This window comes from Uranotaenia lowii, chromosome 2 (genome assembly GCF_029784155.1).
Source record: "Uranotaenia lowii strain MFRU-FL chromosome 2, ASM2978415v1, whole genome shotgun sequence".
Lineage (NCBI taxonomy): Eukaryota > Metazoa > Arthropoda > Insecta > Diptera > Culicidae > Uranotaenia > Uranotaenia lowii.
In genome coordinates, this window is record NC_073692.1 from 271,939,716 (window position 1) to 271,959,540 (window position 19,825).

General features: G+C 36.7%; 1 protein-coding gene across 1 annotated transcript; it reads left to right on the forward strand.

Moving 5' to 3' along the window:
* Window positions 1-1,837: 1,837 nt before the first annotated feature.
* On the forward strand, window positions 1,838-6,898 carry LOC129742648 (uncharacterized). Its single transcript, XM_055734576.1, has 2 exons — window positions 1,838-2,356; window positions 5,027-6,898. Exons 1-2 carry the CDS (start codon window positions 1,838-1,840, stop codon window positions 6,896-6,898), a joined length of 2,391 nt encoding a protein of 796 aa, XP_055590551.1.
* The last annotated feature ends 12,927 nt before the right edge of the window (window positions 6,899-19,825 follow it).

Sequence of the window (19,825 nt, forward strand, 5' to 3'; positions counted from 1 at the left end):
ATCTACGGCCGAAACGTCGGATGTAATGCAAACTATATTGTATTATTAATTACAAACATTATTGACTGAAATTCCATTCCAAATCAACGCGAAAACAGATCAGTCGTTAAATTATATTGAAAATTTTCATTCCGGATACTTACGCTGAACTACGGTTACCTTTTTATAATGCGTAGCGCACTCATTTGAACTACGCTGCTCATTTCTGCGTGCTTCTATTTGTGCGACATGTCAAATCAGTGTTAAACCTGATATTTTGTATACGCGAACCGTTTTTGGTTTAACTTTGTCCGATTAATTGTAACGGACAAAATACATGTCCACCAAGTGTGAAAAATAAGATCACGCAAAGTTTTAGTTCGATATATTCCGTTAAATATAACGATCTGTGTCAATGTGTCAATAGTCACCATTAAAAGTTACATTTCATATAAGGCAATGACCAATTTTGATATATGATTCTTAAACACAGGTTTTAAAACTTTCTTCAACCCTTTGCATGTTGTTTTGCAATGTAACGGTTCCGAACTCTAATCTGGAAGTTTTTTCTTATTTTCAAGCGTTATAATTGATGGACGATTGAATCATCAAAGTAGATTATTATTGATTGACTCGAAGTATAATCAAAATATCTTGGAAAATCTCTGATTTTCTGAAAATCTGTATGAAATCTGTATAAATTTCCAATTATCTGTAATCCGTATATACAGATTCTGTGTTACAAAATTTCCAAAAAATCTGTATACTTACAGAAAAATCTGTATATGTGGTAACGCTGCTCCTACGACTCACACATCATGAAAGGCTAACGGCCGTTCGGTTTCATTCGAACCGTTTGCACGTACACGCTTATCACGATTCAGTCATCTGATATATTTACCTACACAATCTTTAAACACGCTCATGATTCCTCCACGCTTGTGACGATTTAGTCATCTGAAATATTTAATTACTTACTCTTTATACACGCTCCTGATTCCTACATCCGCCTTCTTGCCTACTCTACAGATTAACTTTTCTGTCACATTGAGGTGATTTTCGGAATATTTAAATATGTGTTTAAAGATATTAGACATTACAATAATATGTGTGTACTTATGTTTGGGTTTTTCGAGTTAAAATAACGATGAATAAATATAGTTACAGCCTTATTAGGATTTCCATGATTAATTGAAGAAAAAAAAATCCGTTTTCGCAAAAAAATCCAAATCTTTTATTTGAGACGACTCATGCCATTATGCTTTAAGGAGCCAAACTTATTCTGTTTGTTCACAATTGTGTGCTTAAATCTAGTTCATCACCTTTTTTAAGAATAAACCAAAATCTTCTAGAATTATTATTTATTCTATAAACTTTTTTTGAGAAGAACGTTAAATCACATTAAATTGAACCACCCTACATCATACTTCATCATCAGAAACTGAACTTTCCAAACCACCTATTTGTGTAACGTATGTAACGTCAATGCAAAGAACCCCCTAAATTCAGCCCATATTTGAACTGTCAACATAAAAATTCAAGATGTTTACGCAAGAAATTTCACGAACTGAATTCTCCAGACTGAATTTGGCGTTTGTGTCGGTCGCAATTTCTCGAATAGGTTTTTGAGACGAACGGTTCGGCGAAAAATATTATTTTTGGATACAGGAGAGTTAAACGTTTAAAAAAATCTGGAAATAGCGGGCGAAAAGTGCAATGAATAGTTGTATTGTGAAAAGTGGAAGTAATATAGTGAAAGTTCTGAAGTGAAAAGAAATTGACCGATTTTTATCGGCGAAAGGACGCCTAAGGCGGGTCGAATTTCGACCGCCATTTTAGTGATAAAATGGATAACAAAATGGCGACTAGCCAATCTACACCGTCTACACCGATGGCTATAACTGGATCCAGCGTTCACTCACACGATGATAAGAACACGAAGGAGAAAAGGAAGGATTTCATCAGCTACGAGTACCAAAACACCGACAATGGGCCATATCGAATTTTCGTAGAATTAAAACAAACCGGAGCAACCAATGTCAGCCTCAACAAATTCTCACTTGGGGCCTATTTGAAGAGTTTTGATGATATAAAAGGACACGTTCAAGAGCTGCAATACACAGGTAAAGACAAAATTATTATTAAAATAAATAATTACGACAAAGCCAATAAATTGGTAAAATTATTAAACGCGGGTAATGGCATTTATCGAGCATACGTACCAAAACATGCAATAAGCATCTCCGGAGTGATTTCAGGCATACCGTTAGACATATCCGATAAAGAAATCCTTGATGATATCGAATGTGAGGTACCGGTAATGAGCGTCAAACGACTGTCCCGCAAAGAAAACGAGGGGACGGTTCTTAGTACCAGGGTAAGCGTCACGTTCAGAGCTAGCGTACTTCCTCAATATGTCAGACTTTTTTGTTGTGTTACTCGAGTACAACCCTTTTTGCAACAAACAAACTTTTGTCAAAAATGTTTAAGGTTCGGGCATAAAATTGAGAATTGTAGAGGTCGAAAACGTTGTGCCAAATGCGGCAACATCCACGATTCCGCCGAAGAATACAATGAATGCAAATCACAAATCAAATGTATTTTCTGCAAGACTACTGATCACGCGTCTGGGGCTATTAATTGTAAGGAGACTATACGTCAAAGGAACATCAAAAGTGCCATGGCTCTTAATAATTTAACGTTTGCTGAAGCAAGAAAAATTATACCAATAACAACAACGAACAGGTTTGAACCATTAAATCAAATTTCATCTTTTCCTGCTCTTGACGACACTTTCGCCAAAGTGGTGTCAAAAAGCAACCAACTACAACAGCAATGGACCAAAACCAATGAATTACGACCCAAAATTACACCGACTGTTTCCCCAAAATTTAATAAAAATTTTAACGAACCAGCCAAAACCGCTCCAAAGCGTCTCCGAAATGAGGACCCATCCGATTTCAATTGCAGCAACATCAATCTTTCACTAACCAGAGGCACTGGTCTAAACAATACCCATAGACCAAGTGAAACATACACGAACATAAATATTATGCGACAAGCAGCAGAAACTAAAAAAGAATTTCAAGCAATGCTTATGAATTTTTATTCAGATTTTGTAAGTCAAGAAAATTGCGATTCCGGCTCGATTCAACGATTTAAAGAATTATCTAAAAAACATCTAAAGTTAGATACCACGTTTATGCAATAGTGTACCATACTTCAAATCGAAACTTTCCCTGAAATTTAAAACATTTCAACTCCATAGCATCACCAGCTCACCCTAATAAGACAGCTTATCCTACTATTCAACCGTATAATGGATAATACAACCAAAATATTACAGTGCAATATTCAAAGCATATGGAAAAATAAAGACGAGCTACAAAGGGTTCTGGTCGGCGACAATTACCTCGCCGCTCTAATTTCAGAGACATGGACTGAGCCAAGTTTGGAAAACACTAAAAAATACAAGTTAAGTAAATACAATGCCATATTTTCTTCTCGATCAGACGGCTACGGAGGCGCAGGAGTCTATCTGCGCAATGATTTTGGCTATGAGCAAATAGTACTTCCGTCAACATCTAACTTCATTCAAGCAATAGGTCTAAGAATTCTCAAAATAAATATTGTACTTATCTGTATTTATGCTAGTCCTTCAGCAAGCACCAAAGAAATGGAAGAAGATCTAATCAAAATATTTACAGTATGCAGAAATTACAACAAAATCATCATTGGGGGCGACTTTAATTCGCACCACCAACAATGGGGTAATCGCAAAACTGATTCAAAAGGACACTTACTTCTTGACTGCGTTAACGATTTCAACCTACTACTACTCAACGATGGTTCACCAACTTTCATTCCGATAGAGCTCAATAAAAGACCATCAGCAATAGACCTAACGTTTAGCAATTCTAATTTACACCCCTACATAAAATGGAACATAAACAATTTCGGCATTGGTAGTCACCACATGACTATCGATATCATCATAGAATCCTGCACAACTAGCAATACAAGATACATCTACAAAACCAAAGAAATATTGACAGAAATAGAAAAATTAACCGGAGAAGATATAGATAGCCTAGAATCATTGAATCTCAAAATCAAACAAATCTCTAAAAACCACCGTAAGAAGAACAAACATGAACCAAAATTCTGGTGGTCAGACAAAGTTGAAGAAGCTTGGAATTCCAAAAGAGAAGCCAGAATATTGTTTAATGCAGTCTCCTCACTTGAAAATTTAATAAATTTCAAACAAAAAGCGGCAGCCTTCTTAAGACAGAAATGACTAGAAATCAAGCGTAAATTGGAAGAACTTCCAACCATTTTAGATCCTTCACTGAGCTCTAAGGAATTGTGGAGCATAGTTAATCGAATCAACGGGAAAAACAAAAAATCCAACCAAAACAACATCGTTCATGATGACATGACAATGGCATCCAACTTCTTAGACCTACATTTTGGCCCAACTGATGTCTGCATGGACCATCACAGTACTTTTAATCCTAATTACGACATCTTAAATCTACAAAATTGGCATCAATTCCTTAGCAAAAAACGAAAAAAAACTGCCCCCAGCATCGATGGCATAACATACGAAATGCTTAAAGCGCTTGGCCCAGCAGCAACCTACAACATAATTTATGATCTTAACAAGCAGTGGAGGAATGGATCCCTTGCGGATCACCTTAAAGAAATAAAGGTAGTTGCAATCCCAAAAATAGGTAAAAATCAATCTACTATAGAAGGCAAAAGACCCATTTCCCTGGTGCCATGCGCAACCAAGTTGATCAATACTGCGGTTCTCGAGAAAATAAACAGCTTTTCTAACACCAACAACATCATTCCTAGCACATCTTTTGGATGTCGAAAAACCTTATCCACAACCACAGCAGTGTCTTACGTGATTAATGCCGTAAAACGTAACCAAAGGGATAGATTATTGACAGCGGTAGTCTTCATTGATCTTTCCAATGCTTTCAATTGCATAAAGACCAAAAAGCTCGAAGAAATAATGATCAACAAAAACTTTCCACAGGAACTAATCAATTGGATTACGCAATTTCTAACCAACCGTAAAATCACGCTTCTTGCAGATGGGAAACCAGTAACGAGGATTATTAGCAACGGCCTACCTCAAGGGGACGTAATGTCACCCACATTGTTTAACATATACACTGCTGATCTGCACGCTTCATTTCCAGATGACGTTTCAATAACGCAATATGTAGATGACTTCAATCTTATCGTTGGTGCTAGAAATTTCGAAACTTTGAAAAACAAATGCCAGGAAGTCACTGACATTTTTGTAAATAGAGCTGAGAATCTTGGGTTCAAAGTGAACTCCACGAAAACCAAAGTCATGGTGTTTCGTAGAGGACAAGCCCAACTACAATTAAAAATTAAAGGGGAAACAGTCGAAACCGTGAGGACCCAAAAATACTTAGGAGTAACGCTAGACGCAACGTTAGGATTCGGAGCTGAAGCTAGAGCGCTAAGAGGAAAAATCAACGACAGAATGAATATGCTAAAAATAATTTGCAACATCAAGGTTGGATCACATCCGCAAACTTTGACAGACATCTACATAGCCTTGATCAGAAGCCTTATCGACTACAACGCAACAGTTTTTTGCAATGCCCGAAAAACTAACAAAAAACTACTGGAAGTTGCTAACAATCAGTGTCTCCGAAGAGTCACTGGCTGCACACGAACTACACCACTGAATACGCTCATGGCGATCGCAGCACAAGTACCTCTCGAGTTCAGACACGAATACATCTGTTCAAAAGCTATTATCAGAAATTTAGCCCATAGGACTGCAGTAGGCTTACAGCTCATGGCTCTCAACAATGATGAAAACAATGAAAATCTCTCCTTCATGGAAACAACATTTCTGAAATACAAATCCGTTTTCGTCCTCATTATGCCCTTTACAGATCACGAACCTTTAAACGTCAAAATTCATGATAAACTCGAAGGGTTATCAATTGCAAAAAAGAACACCAACACACAAAGACTTAAACAACTGACCTTATGCGCTATGAACAGCAAACACGCAGGCAAACCAAAAATTTTTACTGATGCATCTAAAATAGATGGAACTTGTGGTATCGGTATCTATAACGAATACTACAAGCAAAGATATTCACTCAGACTTGCCCATGAAACCAGCATAACTGAAGCCGAAATCACTGCCATCGAAATTGCCCTAGATAACTTGAGAACTTCTGACATAGAATTCGTTCTTTACACGGACTCCTTGTCCGCCTGCACCGTTTTGAACAACGCTCTAAACGAAAGAATGGTACCTCAACAGTTACACAAAATATTATACCTCGCTCACAGTAAAAAAGTCGCTATCCAATGGATACCGAGCCATATCGGCGTCATTGGCAACGACATAGCAGACAACCTAGCCAAACTAGCCATCACAGACCCAGATTCACCAAGTATCGACAATTTACTGTGTATGAACGATACATTCCTTAAAATCAAACGAATCAAACTCAAAACAACCAATGACTGGTATCAGGAGTACGTCAATGCAGAGGGTAAAGGCAAAACCTTCTACCAGATTCAGGACACCTTCGAAGAAAGACCTTGGTATTACAATGTCAACTTAACAAATACCGAAGTGAGATTATTAAACCGTCTTCAATCAGGCCATGATTATTCACCGTTTTGGAAACAAAAGATGAAAATAATCGACGATGCAGAATGCGACCTTTGCCTCACGCTGGAAACCAGCGAACATCTGCTCCTGCACTGCCCCAAATTCGGAACATTACGATCTTCATTTGATTTTGACCGCAGATTTGCAAACTTGACCGAGCTATTCAAATCCAAGAATTATGAGCACTACAAACAATTATGTAAATTTGAAAAAGAGGCTAAACTCGACCTCTAATTGTACACCAGATTCAACATACCGCAGGGCATATAGTCTAAGTCACTGGCCCTCCTATAGGAGCCCCGTTTGCTCCAAACCAGAACAAAGAAGAAGAAAGAAGAAGACTGAATTTGGATTGCGCATCCTTCTAGGTTTTGAATTGGAATTTAAGGAAAGCATCGTATAGCAGACAAAAAGTGCCTAGTGTCTTCCAAAGGATGAACTTAATTACACGATGTATGATCAGAAGTGCTGGATCTTTTATGGAAATTTATTTCCTGCTTGCACTATGTTTATTTCCCCCGGATAGAAAGATGTCCACAGGCATCTATTTGCGAAGGATAATGGACGGAATAATATGCATTGAAGTCGCCCACGCTAACGGTATCCCGAGAATATTGACCAACTAATTGTAATATGGAGCTTATTATATTTCTAATATTTGCTTATCGAACTGTACACAGGTAATTATTAAAAAATGAATCATATTTTAGCATAGAATATAAGGGAAAAATACTCTAAATATTAATCTTACGTGTTTAAAATGAATTTCTACGGAAAAATGAGGCGTATCAAAGATCAGAAGATGTATGTGTCGATGAGAGCAGACTGTATCATGTGATATTTTCTATTGTGAAAACCGGAGTTTAGTTCAATCGTCAATTTTTTTAACGAAAAGAGATAGTAGGAAATTATTGGTGGCTATTGAAAAATTTGATACAAAAACATGTCTCTAAATCGTGCTGGCTTCCGAATATCCCTTTTTTGTCTTCCTTGTTTATCGGTTAATCCATCGGACTGCTGTGTACTAACATGTGCGTCATTGAGGTCTTCAAGCTCTTCTTCGGAATCAGAACAAACCGGGTTCGCCAGCTTCACATCCTTAATGTCTCTTGTGTATTCTACTCCTCGTGGGCTACGAATAACCAACAACGATCCGTTTCTAGTCAGGACAGTAAACTTCTCTCTTGAAAATCCTGGATCCATTTTGTTCCTTTTTGGAATAGACATAACGACAACATCTCCCGCAGTGATAAAGGATGGTTTAGCATCTCTATGCTTATCAGCGAACTTTTTGCTTATTAATTTTGTCTCTGTGTCCCTTTCGCGTACGTCTTCTCTGTCTATTTCTTTGTTCACTTTAGCTTCCCACAGGCTCGGGAAGGATCCTCGATACCTCCAACCTACAAGTAGCTCGAAGGGGGTGATACCTAGTCTAGCGTGAGGTTTGAGAGTATTATGCGAAAGTACGTAACTTTCCAATGCTTTTTTCCAATTTAACCCTTCTACTTTTGCAGCTGTTAGTGCTTTCAAAACTCCTTGGTTCTGTCGCTCTACCGCGCCGTTGGATTGCGGATTTAAAGGAACCGATTTTCTTATAGAAACACCCTTATTTTCCCAGTGAGATATGAATTCCTTGCTTTGGAAGGGTGGTCCGTTGTCTGTCTGGAGGATCAAGGGAAGACCCCAGGTGAAAAATATTCTTGACAAAGCTAAATTAGTACGATGAGCATCTGTGCAAGACATTTCGACCACCGACAAATATCGGGAGTAAGTGTCGACGACTACTAGCAGTTCCCCTGAGCCGCACCCAGGTACTGCCAGGAAATCTGCCTGTAGTATCTCCCAAGGGCCCTCTGGGAGTTGGCGGCTAGATAGTGGAATAGGTGGGTTCTTCCTCGATATTATTAAGCACGTTTCGCATTTTCTTACAAACTTTTCTACTTGTGTGCTCATTCCAGGCCACCAGAAAAATTCGCGCATGATTCTTTTCATGGCGCCTACTCCAATGTGACCCTGATGAGCGAACCCTAAAGCTTTTTCTCGAATATTCTTTGGCAATACGACCTTGTCCTCTTTAAATACCAATGATCCCATTGTGCGGAGATGCTTCGCATGAGCTTCATACCTTTTAATATTCTCACTCCATGTACCAGTTGAAACAGCCGCTTTTACTGCACCGATTTCGCTATCATTTTCAGATTCAACCTCTATATCTTGCCAAGATATATTCATATGTCCGGCATCAATCGCAAACAGGATATTTTTATCTGTATCATCTTCGAAAGGTTCGTCTTCTTGAGATTTACTAATAAGCCGAGATAACGCATCTGCTACATTAAGATGCCCGGGGATAGAAACAATGTTGAAGTCATATGGCTGCAACCGAAGCGCCCAAGCCTCAGCCCTTGTTACTGCGCGCTTGCTTGTGCGTAAGCTGTTTCCAAAGATAAATGTATTGGCCTCCGAATCTGTGCGAATTGTAAATTTTTTGTTGATGAGGTAAAAGCTGAAACGCTCGACCCCCCAAACCACTGCTAGGGATTCTCTCTGTGTTTGAGGGTACTTTTTTTCAGCTTCTGTTAAGGATTTGGAAGCGCACGAAATAATACGCGGACTGTCAGCGCCATCAAATTGTATGAGAACTGCACCTAATCCGATTGGCGAAGCGTCGACAAATAGTTCTGTTTTATCGTTGTAATCAAAGTAACCCAACCTCAATATAGATTGCAATGCCTCTTTTTTTAGAAATTGAAACTCCTGTTCTTCATTTTGATCCCAGTAGAATGTTTGCGAATTGGCCAACTTCCGAAGATATTGAGTTTTATCCGCTCTTTGCAAAATAAAACGCTCGCAGAAGTTAAGAAGACCGAGAAAGCTTTTGACCTCAGTTTGGGATTCGGGGGTTCGAAAATCGCGAAGTGCTTTGATTTTGTCCTCTTCGATACGCATTCCATCATACGATAAGGAGTATCCCAAAAATTTTACGGACTTCTGGCCGAAGACGCATTTGTCCAAATTAATACAGACGTTATGTTCTTGGAGGTTTTTTAGGGTTCGTTGAAGTCTTGCGTCATGCTCCTCTTTCGTTCTTCCGTAGACTAGTATGTCGTCTAAATAATTAACAGTACCTGAACATTCGTCAAGGACTTTGGTTTGGAGAATTTCTTGAAAAATGTCCGGTGAGTTGCACAATCCAAACGGAAGACGTTTGAACCTGTAAGTGGCTCTTCCGGCAAAGAAGTTTGTCAAGTGTCGAGAGTTTTCATGTAATTCGACATGAAAAAAAGCACTTTTTAAGTCGATTGTTGAGAAATAACGAGCTCCATTTAAATCAGATAGTATGGATTCTAATGTGGGCATTCTAAACGGCGTACGGAAGATTGTCTTATTCGGGCCACGCAAATCAACCACTAATCTTATATCGTTTTTGCCCTTTGGGACGACCAAAAGAGAAGAGCAAAAAGAACGATCCATATCGCCAACAACGGGTTCTATGATTCCGGTGCTTAGCAAGTCATCTAAACGCTTCTCAGTTTCCTTTTTGAAAGCTGGCGGAATGCTGGTGAAAATGTTACGAGAGGGAGGTAATGTCTTATCATACGACAAAACAACCGGAGGAACGTTGAATTTCGGGAATTCAGAGCGGCAATCTATCATTCGAATTTCTCCTGGGAAATTGCGGTTCCCTACTATTGAAGTGCTTGGTCGGATTGGTACGTTTAAACCTAGCTGTAAGAGGCTATATCTTATGCCCGTGTCTCTACCCAATAGTGGACGAGCATCCGGAATAACGTAAAATTTTTCCGTCAACCGAGGCCTCTCATCTGACACGAACAACTCCGCTTCGAAAGTAGCATCAACGGTTATTTTACCTGGAACAGTATATAGTATAGATTTTTGACACAAACAATTCTGCTTCGTGAGTAGTATGGACAGTTACATTACCTGGAACAGCATACGCTTTGAGGGTTTTATCGGTTCCATTCTTAACGTTATAGAGGAGAGCAGATGAGTTTTCGTTACTTGTCAACTGTTTAAACACGTCCCCATCTACGGTATTCACTTCCGCCCCCGAGTCGATTAGGAAGTTTACAGCAACGCCTGCTATGTGTCCTGTTACAATATGATCTTCTTTGCAAATATTATTAATAGATATTCCGGAATGCTAAAATACGTTGAATAAAACTATTATCTTAAAAATTTTAATCATCAAATTCTTTAATTCAAGTTCATTCAAGAGATAGTTAACAACGGTAGATCTTTTTTTTTTTTAATTAATAATTAAATCAAAAAGTGAAGTAGGTCTGAAAAATATTTCTAATTATTGAGTAATTAAGCACTTACGGGATCAACATCTTCTGACATATTATCTGAATCCTCTTTCGAAACTGCAGAAATCTTTCTAATTTTCGTTGCAGGGCCATCATCACCCACATCTCCAGAAAATTTTTGAATGTTTCGTGGTCGAATAGTTCCTTGAGAGTTACTACGATCAAGGTCTGGGCAAGCTCTTCTTATGTGACCGACAATATTACATACGTTGCAAACTTTGTCAGCAGCATAGCACTCTGAAGCAAGGTGCCCTTTTCCGGTACATCTCCAACATGTTGAAACTCCGTTTCCGAAATTTCCATTTCGGCTGCCGCGACTGGCCCCTCGACCACGGGGGAAGCGTGAATTTCCGAAAGACGATCTGTTTGAGTTGTAACCTCCGCGCCTTGGATTCATGCCCCAGTTGCTGGAGCTATTGTACTGACCGCGTAGAGAACTACCATGCTGTATATTGCGGTTCCAGTTACTAGTACTATTTGCTTGAGCGTACGATACTGCTGCAATTTGTTGAGGCTGGTGGTTCTTAGCGAACAATTCTTCGTTTAGCGTAGAAACTTCACAAGCACGTACCTTGTCCATTAGGTCGGAGATCGAAAATCCTTTTCTCATGGCTTTACGACCTATTTCACGAATTTTTAAATTAGCTCCGTGGCTCTGAATTACGTCAGCAATGTTCTCGATGAGTTGATTATCGGTATAACCACAGAGCTTAGCCGCATTTATTACACGTTTGACGTATCTCACATCGCTCTCGCCAGGTTCCTGAACCATAGCCCTTAATTTTTGACGCTGAGTCAGGCTGTATTGGTGGGAACTAAAGTGCATCTTGAGACGATGTATAGTATTTGAATAGGGGCGAGTTATTTTATTAGGACCATCAATAGGCGAGCTCGTTTCGTCGAGGATATCAATTAATTTAGCTCCTGCCTTTATCCTGAAATAGCTGAACATCGTGGCTTCATCAGTTATTCCAGCTAACTGCATCGAAGCTTCCAATAGCTCAAGCCACCTTTCAAATGATTTGCGATTTATATCGTCTTGTCCGTCAAGAGGTTGACATTCCGAAATACCCATAGGGGCAAAGGACATTTTGTTAATCGTAGCCATTGCATTGTCCTCTTGTCTATCTTCCCAAGGTGTAGACTGTGTCGGAATAAATTCACTTGAACCACAACCGAGATTTTCTTGCCAATTACGCTTTTCAGCACGTGCCTTCTTAAGTTTGGTTGATAGCGAAGCATTCCGTTTATTAGAAAGCTCCAATTGTTTAATGACGGCCTTGAATTTCGCGTTTCCTTCAACCTTTCTGTAAAAATAATTTGTTCATGTAAATACTTTTAGAACGACTTTTCCTTATAAAATATTTGATAACTTTTTATTTTATAACATTCAGCATTATTCCAAAAATACTTTTGTGCTGTTTTTATAAAATCAAAGATGTGAAATTCAAATGTGTTATTTTCAAAGAATGAACTCCAAGAGTGGATCAAATTAAAATTCGTATCAATGATCTCATAACTTGATCGTTATCGGGTTACATATCTTTTAAAGAAAACTTCCGCCTTAAATGTTCTTTTTTTTTTAAGTAAAAGTTACCGCTAGAATTTGTTATAATACTGTAATGCAAATCTTTATCGTAGTATACTTTCAGGCGTTTAACGTTGCTAGCGACTCGAAGAGCGTTATTATGGTATCATCAGTATAAAACCAGGCGTTTTCTACATAGGCAAGCTCCTGTGGTCTAAAAGATACTGTGGCTTTAAAGCTTTTAACTTAGATCTCATTTACCCTCCTTTTTACTATCGTTTATAGAGTCATTTTTTAATTGTTTCATGGTTTCATAGTCTGGTCATGGTCTGAACGTAAATAAAACTTATAAGATATTCAAAACCAAATTGTTTGGCTAATAAATGAGTTTATTGGAAGATTCGAATCAGCTCAAGGTATAATAAATTAATTCTATGTAGACTACAATAACAATCGATAATTACCCTTTGAAAAAAAAAATATTTTAACATTCAATAAAGAATAATGTATTTTAGACTTAAAACATTTCGATAATTTTCTGAAAAAGTTGTTCTCGGTCAAAAGCACTGTAACACTGTTCTCTGAAGATTCGCGTTTCCAGTTCGTAAGCGATTTATGAACCATCCTAAACAATAATCGTAACGCTTTCATCACGTCTAAGGGTAACAGGTGTAACGTAAATGGAGCACCCCTGCTCACTTTTTTTTTGGCTTTGTCAAATGTCAACAATGAAGTGTTTCGTCGTTTGTTTTAATTTATGTTTTGTGCAAGAAAAATCGTTTCCTGGTACATTTTTGCTTCAAGGATTCTACTAGGAGGAGATTCTACTGATTATTAAAGCCTATTCAACTGGGACAAACCGTCTTAATCAAGAGCGTCAACGACAATAATGCTGGAAAACTGCATTTAGGTTCCGGACTCCTCTGCTGGAACCTCGTCAAACTGTTTGGGTTGTAATGATTGACCCATGTTTAGGGGACCCTGTATCCGTAAGTATGTACTACTATTCCGTCCTTGTTGCGGAGGAAATAGGAACATTTGAGACCTGGATCGGCAGTCCACATGACGTTCCTCTCAGTAACGGAACACAGCGGTTCTGCGTAACACGAAAGAATAAGGCTCATTATTCGGAACCTAACGAAGATAGAATCTATTTAATAACGAATCAACCTTTTTGGGTAATTAAGAATTGAGAATATCAAGTTTTTCTAAAAATGACTTACATTATTAAGATTTTATTTCCTGACCTCTAAGAATTTGTTTAGCTTACTTAAAATAAAAACCTAAACTTTCTATCCATTCAACGAAAGAACTGGATAGTTTCGATTCAAATAAAAGAATGATTGCGCAGGACAGTTCGTTATTACCTGACCATTCGTTGGCTGGCATCTGCGTTATCTTGATTAAAAAAGATATATATTTTTTTTAAATTGGCCCCGTTTTACTAGTTACTCTGATCCGTTTAGTTTTTTTTTCATACATAGGTATATAATCTTGGCTGCAAACAAAAAGTTCTATTCAATATTTTATTCAAAACCATTTAAATTTCTCAGTTGTACTCAGTTACTCTGACTTTCGGCGGCTGAATTTTTTAATTTAGGTTCGAAATAGAAAAGATCCACTACAGAATTTGATTGCAGTTCGAATTGTTTCTCTGATTGATTCTCTGACCTTTCGTCGGCAGAGTTCTGTAATATTTTTGTTAAGTAAAATAATCCATTTAAAATTCTCGACTTCTTTGCCAAGATCAAGTTGTTTTTTCTCTTTCTATGTTGTTCTCAGTTACTCCTACCTTTCGGTGGCAGAGATTTAAGACACATGTTTCTGTTAAGTTAAACATACCCATTTCAAATTCTTGGCTTCTTTTTGACCAAGTTATTGTTTTTGTTTCACTCAGTTACTCTGACCTTTCGGTGGCAAAGTTTTTTAGTTTTTCGGTTCGAAAAATATAAAATCAATTACAAAACTTCATTTCAGTACGAATCATTATTCTATGACCTTTCATCAGCTGAGTTCTATAATATTTCGATTAAGTAAAGAAATCCATTTAAAATTCTTGGCTTCTTCTTGACCAAGTTCAAGTTGTTTGTTTTTTCTATCGTTTAACTCAGTTACTCCTACCTTACGGTTGCAGGGATCTATGATACATATTTCGTGTCGTAGCCATACTTTCGAACTCACTTTCAACGGAAACGCGGAACAGCGTTTCGCACGTTCTTCGTCATCCAAAATCGTACATAGACTAACGCGCAATCGTTCCGACTCCTCTTCAATCATTCATTGAAGAAGTGTTGGTATAGAAGAAAATTTCAACGTTATTCCGAACGTTCCGAACATACCACTACACCAATGTCATTCAGCCAGTGTGTTTGCCTTACCTCAGTTCATCATTATATGAGAATGATTCTATTCGCAAATGAAGTGTACTGTCGCAAGATAGTTGGTGTTGGTTCCACATATGTTTCTTTTCCTTTTTTTTTTTTTATTTGTGCTCTAGGGTCCATCTCCTACATTCGCTCACTACTCTACTCCTTTCAGAAAACATTCGCAAAAAAAAAACTTCCATGTTTCGTTTATTATTCCAAAATCGTAAAATTTTCCGCCCCATTCTTTCAATTAATTATTTTGTTTAAGTATTTCGTTAACTTTACTTTCCTCGTCTCACATATTTTCTTATTTTTTTTTTTTTTACTCGAATACACTCGTTTTTGGTACTACAAGAAGACTAAAAATATTCTAAATCTTTTCGCCCATTCAACTTTTTTTTATATATTTTCACATATTTTTCTTAGTAACAAAATTATTTATTATATTTTTTTTCTTAAATCCTTCTGTCCCATAGATTTTCTTTTTGGGGTTTCCAGACTTTTAAAATCTTTTTTGGTTTTGTTTTTTTTCCCTTTGAATCCTTTTATACTATTTTTCTATTTGAGTTCTTAAGTCTCACACTATTCTTTCTTTCATTTTATTTTTACATGGATTTTCCATCCCTTTTTTTTTACTTAAATCCTTCCATCGCACTCATTTTTTCACTTATGTCCTTCAGTTTCATTTTTTTTTTGTTTTTAGGTTTTTCCGTCCGTTTTTTTTTTAATTTTCCGCCCCATTCTTTCACTTAATTATTTTGTTTAAGTATTTCGTTAACTTCACTTCCCTCGTCTCATATATTTACTTATTTATTTTTTTATACTCGAATACACTCGTTTAAGTATTACGTTAACTTCACTTTCCTCGTCTCATATATTTTCTTTTTTTTTTTTTTTACTCGAAAACACTCGTTTTTGGCACTCAAGAAGACTAAAAATGTTCTAAATCTTTTCGCCCATCCATTTTTTTTTTATTTTCACATATTTTTCTTATTAACAAAATTATTTATTATATTTTTTTCTTAAATCCTTCTGTCCCATAGATTTTCTTTTTGGGGTTTCCAGACTTTTAAAATCTTTTTTGGTTTTGTTTTTTTTTTTTACCTAAGTCATTCCGTTATGTCCCTTTGAATCCTTTTATACTATTTTTCTATTTGAGTTCTTAAGTCTCACACTATTCTTTCTTTCATTTAATTTTTACATGGATTTTCCATCCCGTATTTTTTTTTTACTTAAATTCTTCCATCGCACTCATTTTTTCACTTATGTCCTTCAGTTCCATTTTTTTTTGTTTTTAGGTTTATCCGTCCGTTTTTTTTTTAATTTTCCGCCCCATTCTTTCATTTAATTATTTTGTTTAAGTATTTCGTTAACTTCACTTCCCTCGTCTCATATATTTTCTAATTTTTTTTTCACTCGAATACACTCGTTTTTGGTACTACAATTCAATTCAATTTTTTTAAATTTTCACACATTTTTCTTATTAACAAAATTATTTATTATATTTTTTTTTCTTAAATCCTTCTGTCCCATAGATTTTCTTCTTGGGGTTTCCAGACTTTTAAAATCTTTTTTGGTTTTTTTTTTACCTAAGTTTTTCCGTTTTGTCCATTTGAATCCTTTTATACTATTTTTCTATTTGAGCTCTTAAGTCTTACACTATTCTTTCTTTCATTTTATTTCTACATGGGTTTTCCATTCCGTATTTTTTTTACTTAAATTCTTCCATCGCACTCATTTTTCCACTTATGTCCTTCAGTTCCATTTTGTTTTAAGGTTTTTCCGTCCGTTTTTTTTTTTTAATTTTCCGCCCCATTCTTTCACTTAATTATTTGGTTTAAGTATTTCGTTAACTTCACTTCCCTCGTCTCATATATTTACTTATTTATTTTTTTTTATACTCGAATACACTCGTTTTTGATACTACAAGAAGACTAAAAATATTCTAAATCTTTTCGCCCATTCAATTTTTTTAATTTTCACGCATTTTTCTTATTATCAGCACAACACCCTTTTCCATTCATTAATTCCAAATGGTGCTTCAAATCACTTTTCCATAAATGGAATTGAGTCAACTTATTATTTTGAGTACAATTCTTCTTATACTGTTATATTTCTTCCTCTTTTCTTTCACTTTGGTCTTTCCGTTCAACTTTTTTTTGTACTATTTTTGTAAGTAACTTCCGATTAGAAAAATTTCTAAATCTTGGATTCTTCTGTTCCACAAAAAAATTACTTTATCTTCTGTTTCATTCATTTTTTTTTCACTTGATCCTTTCGTCTGATTTTTTAACTGGGTGCCTTCCGTCCCATTTTTTTAACTGGGTGCCTTCCGTCCAGTTTTTTCTTTACAACTGGGTGCCTTCCGTCCCATTTTTTTCAAACTGGGTGCCTTCCGTCCCCTTTTTTTTTTTAACTGGGTGCCTTCCGTCCCATTTGATTTTACTTTTTACTAGCTTTTATCAGTCGTGTCCTGTTACTCGACTACTGTGAGTATTATTCACAAAATTACAACCATTTTATCTTTTTCAACACACTATATACTTACATTTTCCCTGGGAGCCTAAGATACGCCATTGTCGTAGCCATACTTTCGAACTCACTTTCAACGGAAACGCGGAACAGCGTTTCGCACGTTCTTCGTCATCCAAAATCGTACATAGACTAACGCGCAATCGTTCCGACTCCTCTTCAATCATTCATTGAAGAAGTGTTGGTATAGAAGAAAATTTCAACGTTATTCCGAACGTTCCGAACATACCACTACACCAATGTCATTCAGCCAGTGTGTTTGCCTTACCACAGTTCATCATTATATGAGAATGATTCTATTCGCAAATGAAGTGTACTGTCGCAAGATAGTTGGTGTTGGTTCCACATATGTTTCTTTTCCTTTTTTTTTTATTTGTGCTCTAGGGTCCATCTCCTACATTTCGGTTAAGTTAAAAAAAAAAAAATCCATTTCAAATTCTTGGCTCCTTCTTTACCAAGTTATTGTTTTGCTTTATTGTTTTACTCAGTTATTCTGACCTTGCGGCGGCCGAGATTATAAATTTCCGGTTCTAAATAAAAAATCCATTACAAAATTTGATTCCAGTTCGAATCGTTTTTTCTCTGACCTTTCGTCGGCAGAGTTCTATAATGTTTCGGTTAAGTAAAAAAAATCCGTTTAAAATTCTTGGTTTCTTCTTGACCAAGTTTTTTTTTTGTTTTATTCAGTTACTCTGACCTTTCGGCGGCAGAGATTATAAATTTTCGGTTCTAAATAAAAAAAATCCATTATAAAAGTCGATTCCAGTTCGAATCGTTATTCTCTAACCTTTCGTCGGCAGAGATCTATAATATTTCGGTTAAGAAAAAAAATCCGTTTAAAATTCTTGGCTTCTTCTCGACCAAGTTATTGTTTTGTTTTATTGTTTTACTCAGTTACTCTGACCTTTCGGCGGCAGAGATTATAAATTTTCGGTTCTAAATAAAAAAATCCATTACAAAAGTCGATTCCAGTTCGAATCGTTATTCTCTAACCTTTCGTTGGCAGAGATCTATAATATTTCGGTTAAGAAAAAAAAATCCGTTTAAAATTCTTGGCTTCTTCTTGACCAAGTTATTGTTTTGTTTTATTGTTTTACTCAGTTACTCTGACCTTTCGGCGGCAGAGATTATAAATTTTCGGTTCGAAATAAAAAAATCCATTACAAAAGTCGATTCCAGTTCGAATCGTTATTCTCTAACCTTTCGTCGGCAGAGTTCTATAATATTTCGGTTAGGTAAAAAAAATCCATTTAAAATTCTTGGCTTATTCTTGACCAAGTTCAAGTTGTTTTTTTTATTGTTTTACTCAGTTACTCCTACCTTACGGTGGCAGGGATCTATGATACATATTTCGGTTAAGTTAAAAAAAAATCCATTTCAAATTCTTAGCTTCCTCTTCACCAAGTGATTGTTTTGTTTCACTTAGTTACTCTGACCTTTCGGCGGTAGAGATTTTCCTAATTTCGGTTTTAAAATAAAAATTATCATCATATTCATTTAGGTTATGAATTTTTGTTTCGATTTTTTTTATTTGTAGCGTTCAAGTTTTCAAAAAGAAAGTGGCCGAAGTTGAAAACTAAGATTGCATAATCAAATCAATTTCGATTCAAAGCGTTAAGCATTGCTGTTTGCAAATGGCGTTGCATCATCCAAGCAATTCGCATGTTTGGAATGCAGTGAAAATCGAATGAAGTAAAATAATTGAATGATGTTTAGGAACTATACTTTTATTATCCGAACACTTACCGATTGGGAGCGTATGGAGCGCCAATGTAGCGACCGGAAGTTCCTTCGTCGGACATTTTGTTTCCTTTTTTTGCACTTTAGCGCGAATTAACAGAAGCACGTCAGTCCACACTAAACTAACTTTTCTAACTGCCAGAATTGGTTATTCCTACCAATCACTTCCTAAGGACGAGCTCCTACACACACATATACACACACTGTTCTCCTTTTCATTTCCGTTCACACTCACACAATTATCTTTTGCCGAAACTCTCCTACGACTCACACATCATGAAAGGCTAACGGCCGTTCGGTTTCATTCGAACCGTTTGCACGTACACGCTTATCACGATTCAGTCATCTGATATATTTACCTACACAATCTTTAAACACGCTCATGATTCCTCCACGCTTGTGACGATTTAGTCATCTGAAATATTTAATTACTTACTCTTTATACACGCTCCTGATTCCTACACTATCCATCTGCGTTCCATCAATTCTTCATTTTCCATAGCTCGTCAAGGTGGATCGTATTGTATGCGGCTTTGAAGTCGATGAAGAGATGGTGCGTAGAGACTTGGTATTCACGGCATTTTTGGAAGATTACCGTGAAGATCTGGTCTGTCTTTGATCGTTCATCCACAGAGAACGGGCCCCGAAGAAACATATCTGTACC

Excerpts from the sequence above, each read along its gene's own strand:
- LOC129742648 (XM_055734576.1), top strand. The coding sequence starts at position 1,838 with ATGGCGACTAGCCAATCTACACCGTCTACACCGATGGCTATAACTGGA. Across the intron at positions 2,357-5,026 it reads GGACGGTTCTTAGTACCAGG|GAACTAATCAATTGGATTAC; the intron begins GTAAGCGTCACG and ends AACTTTCCACAG.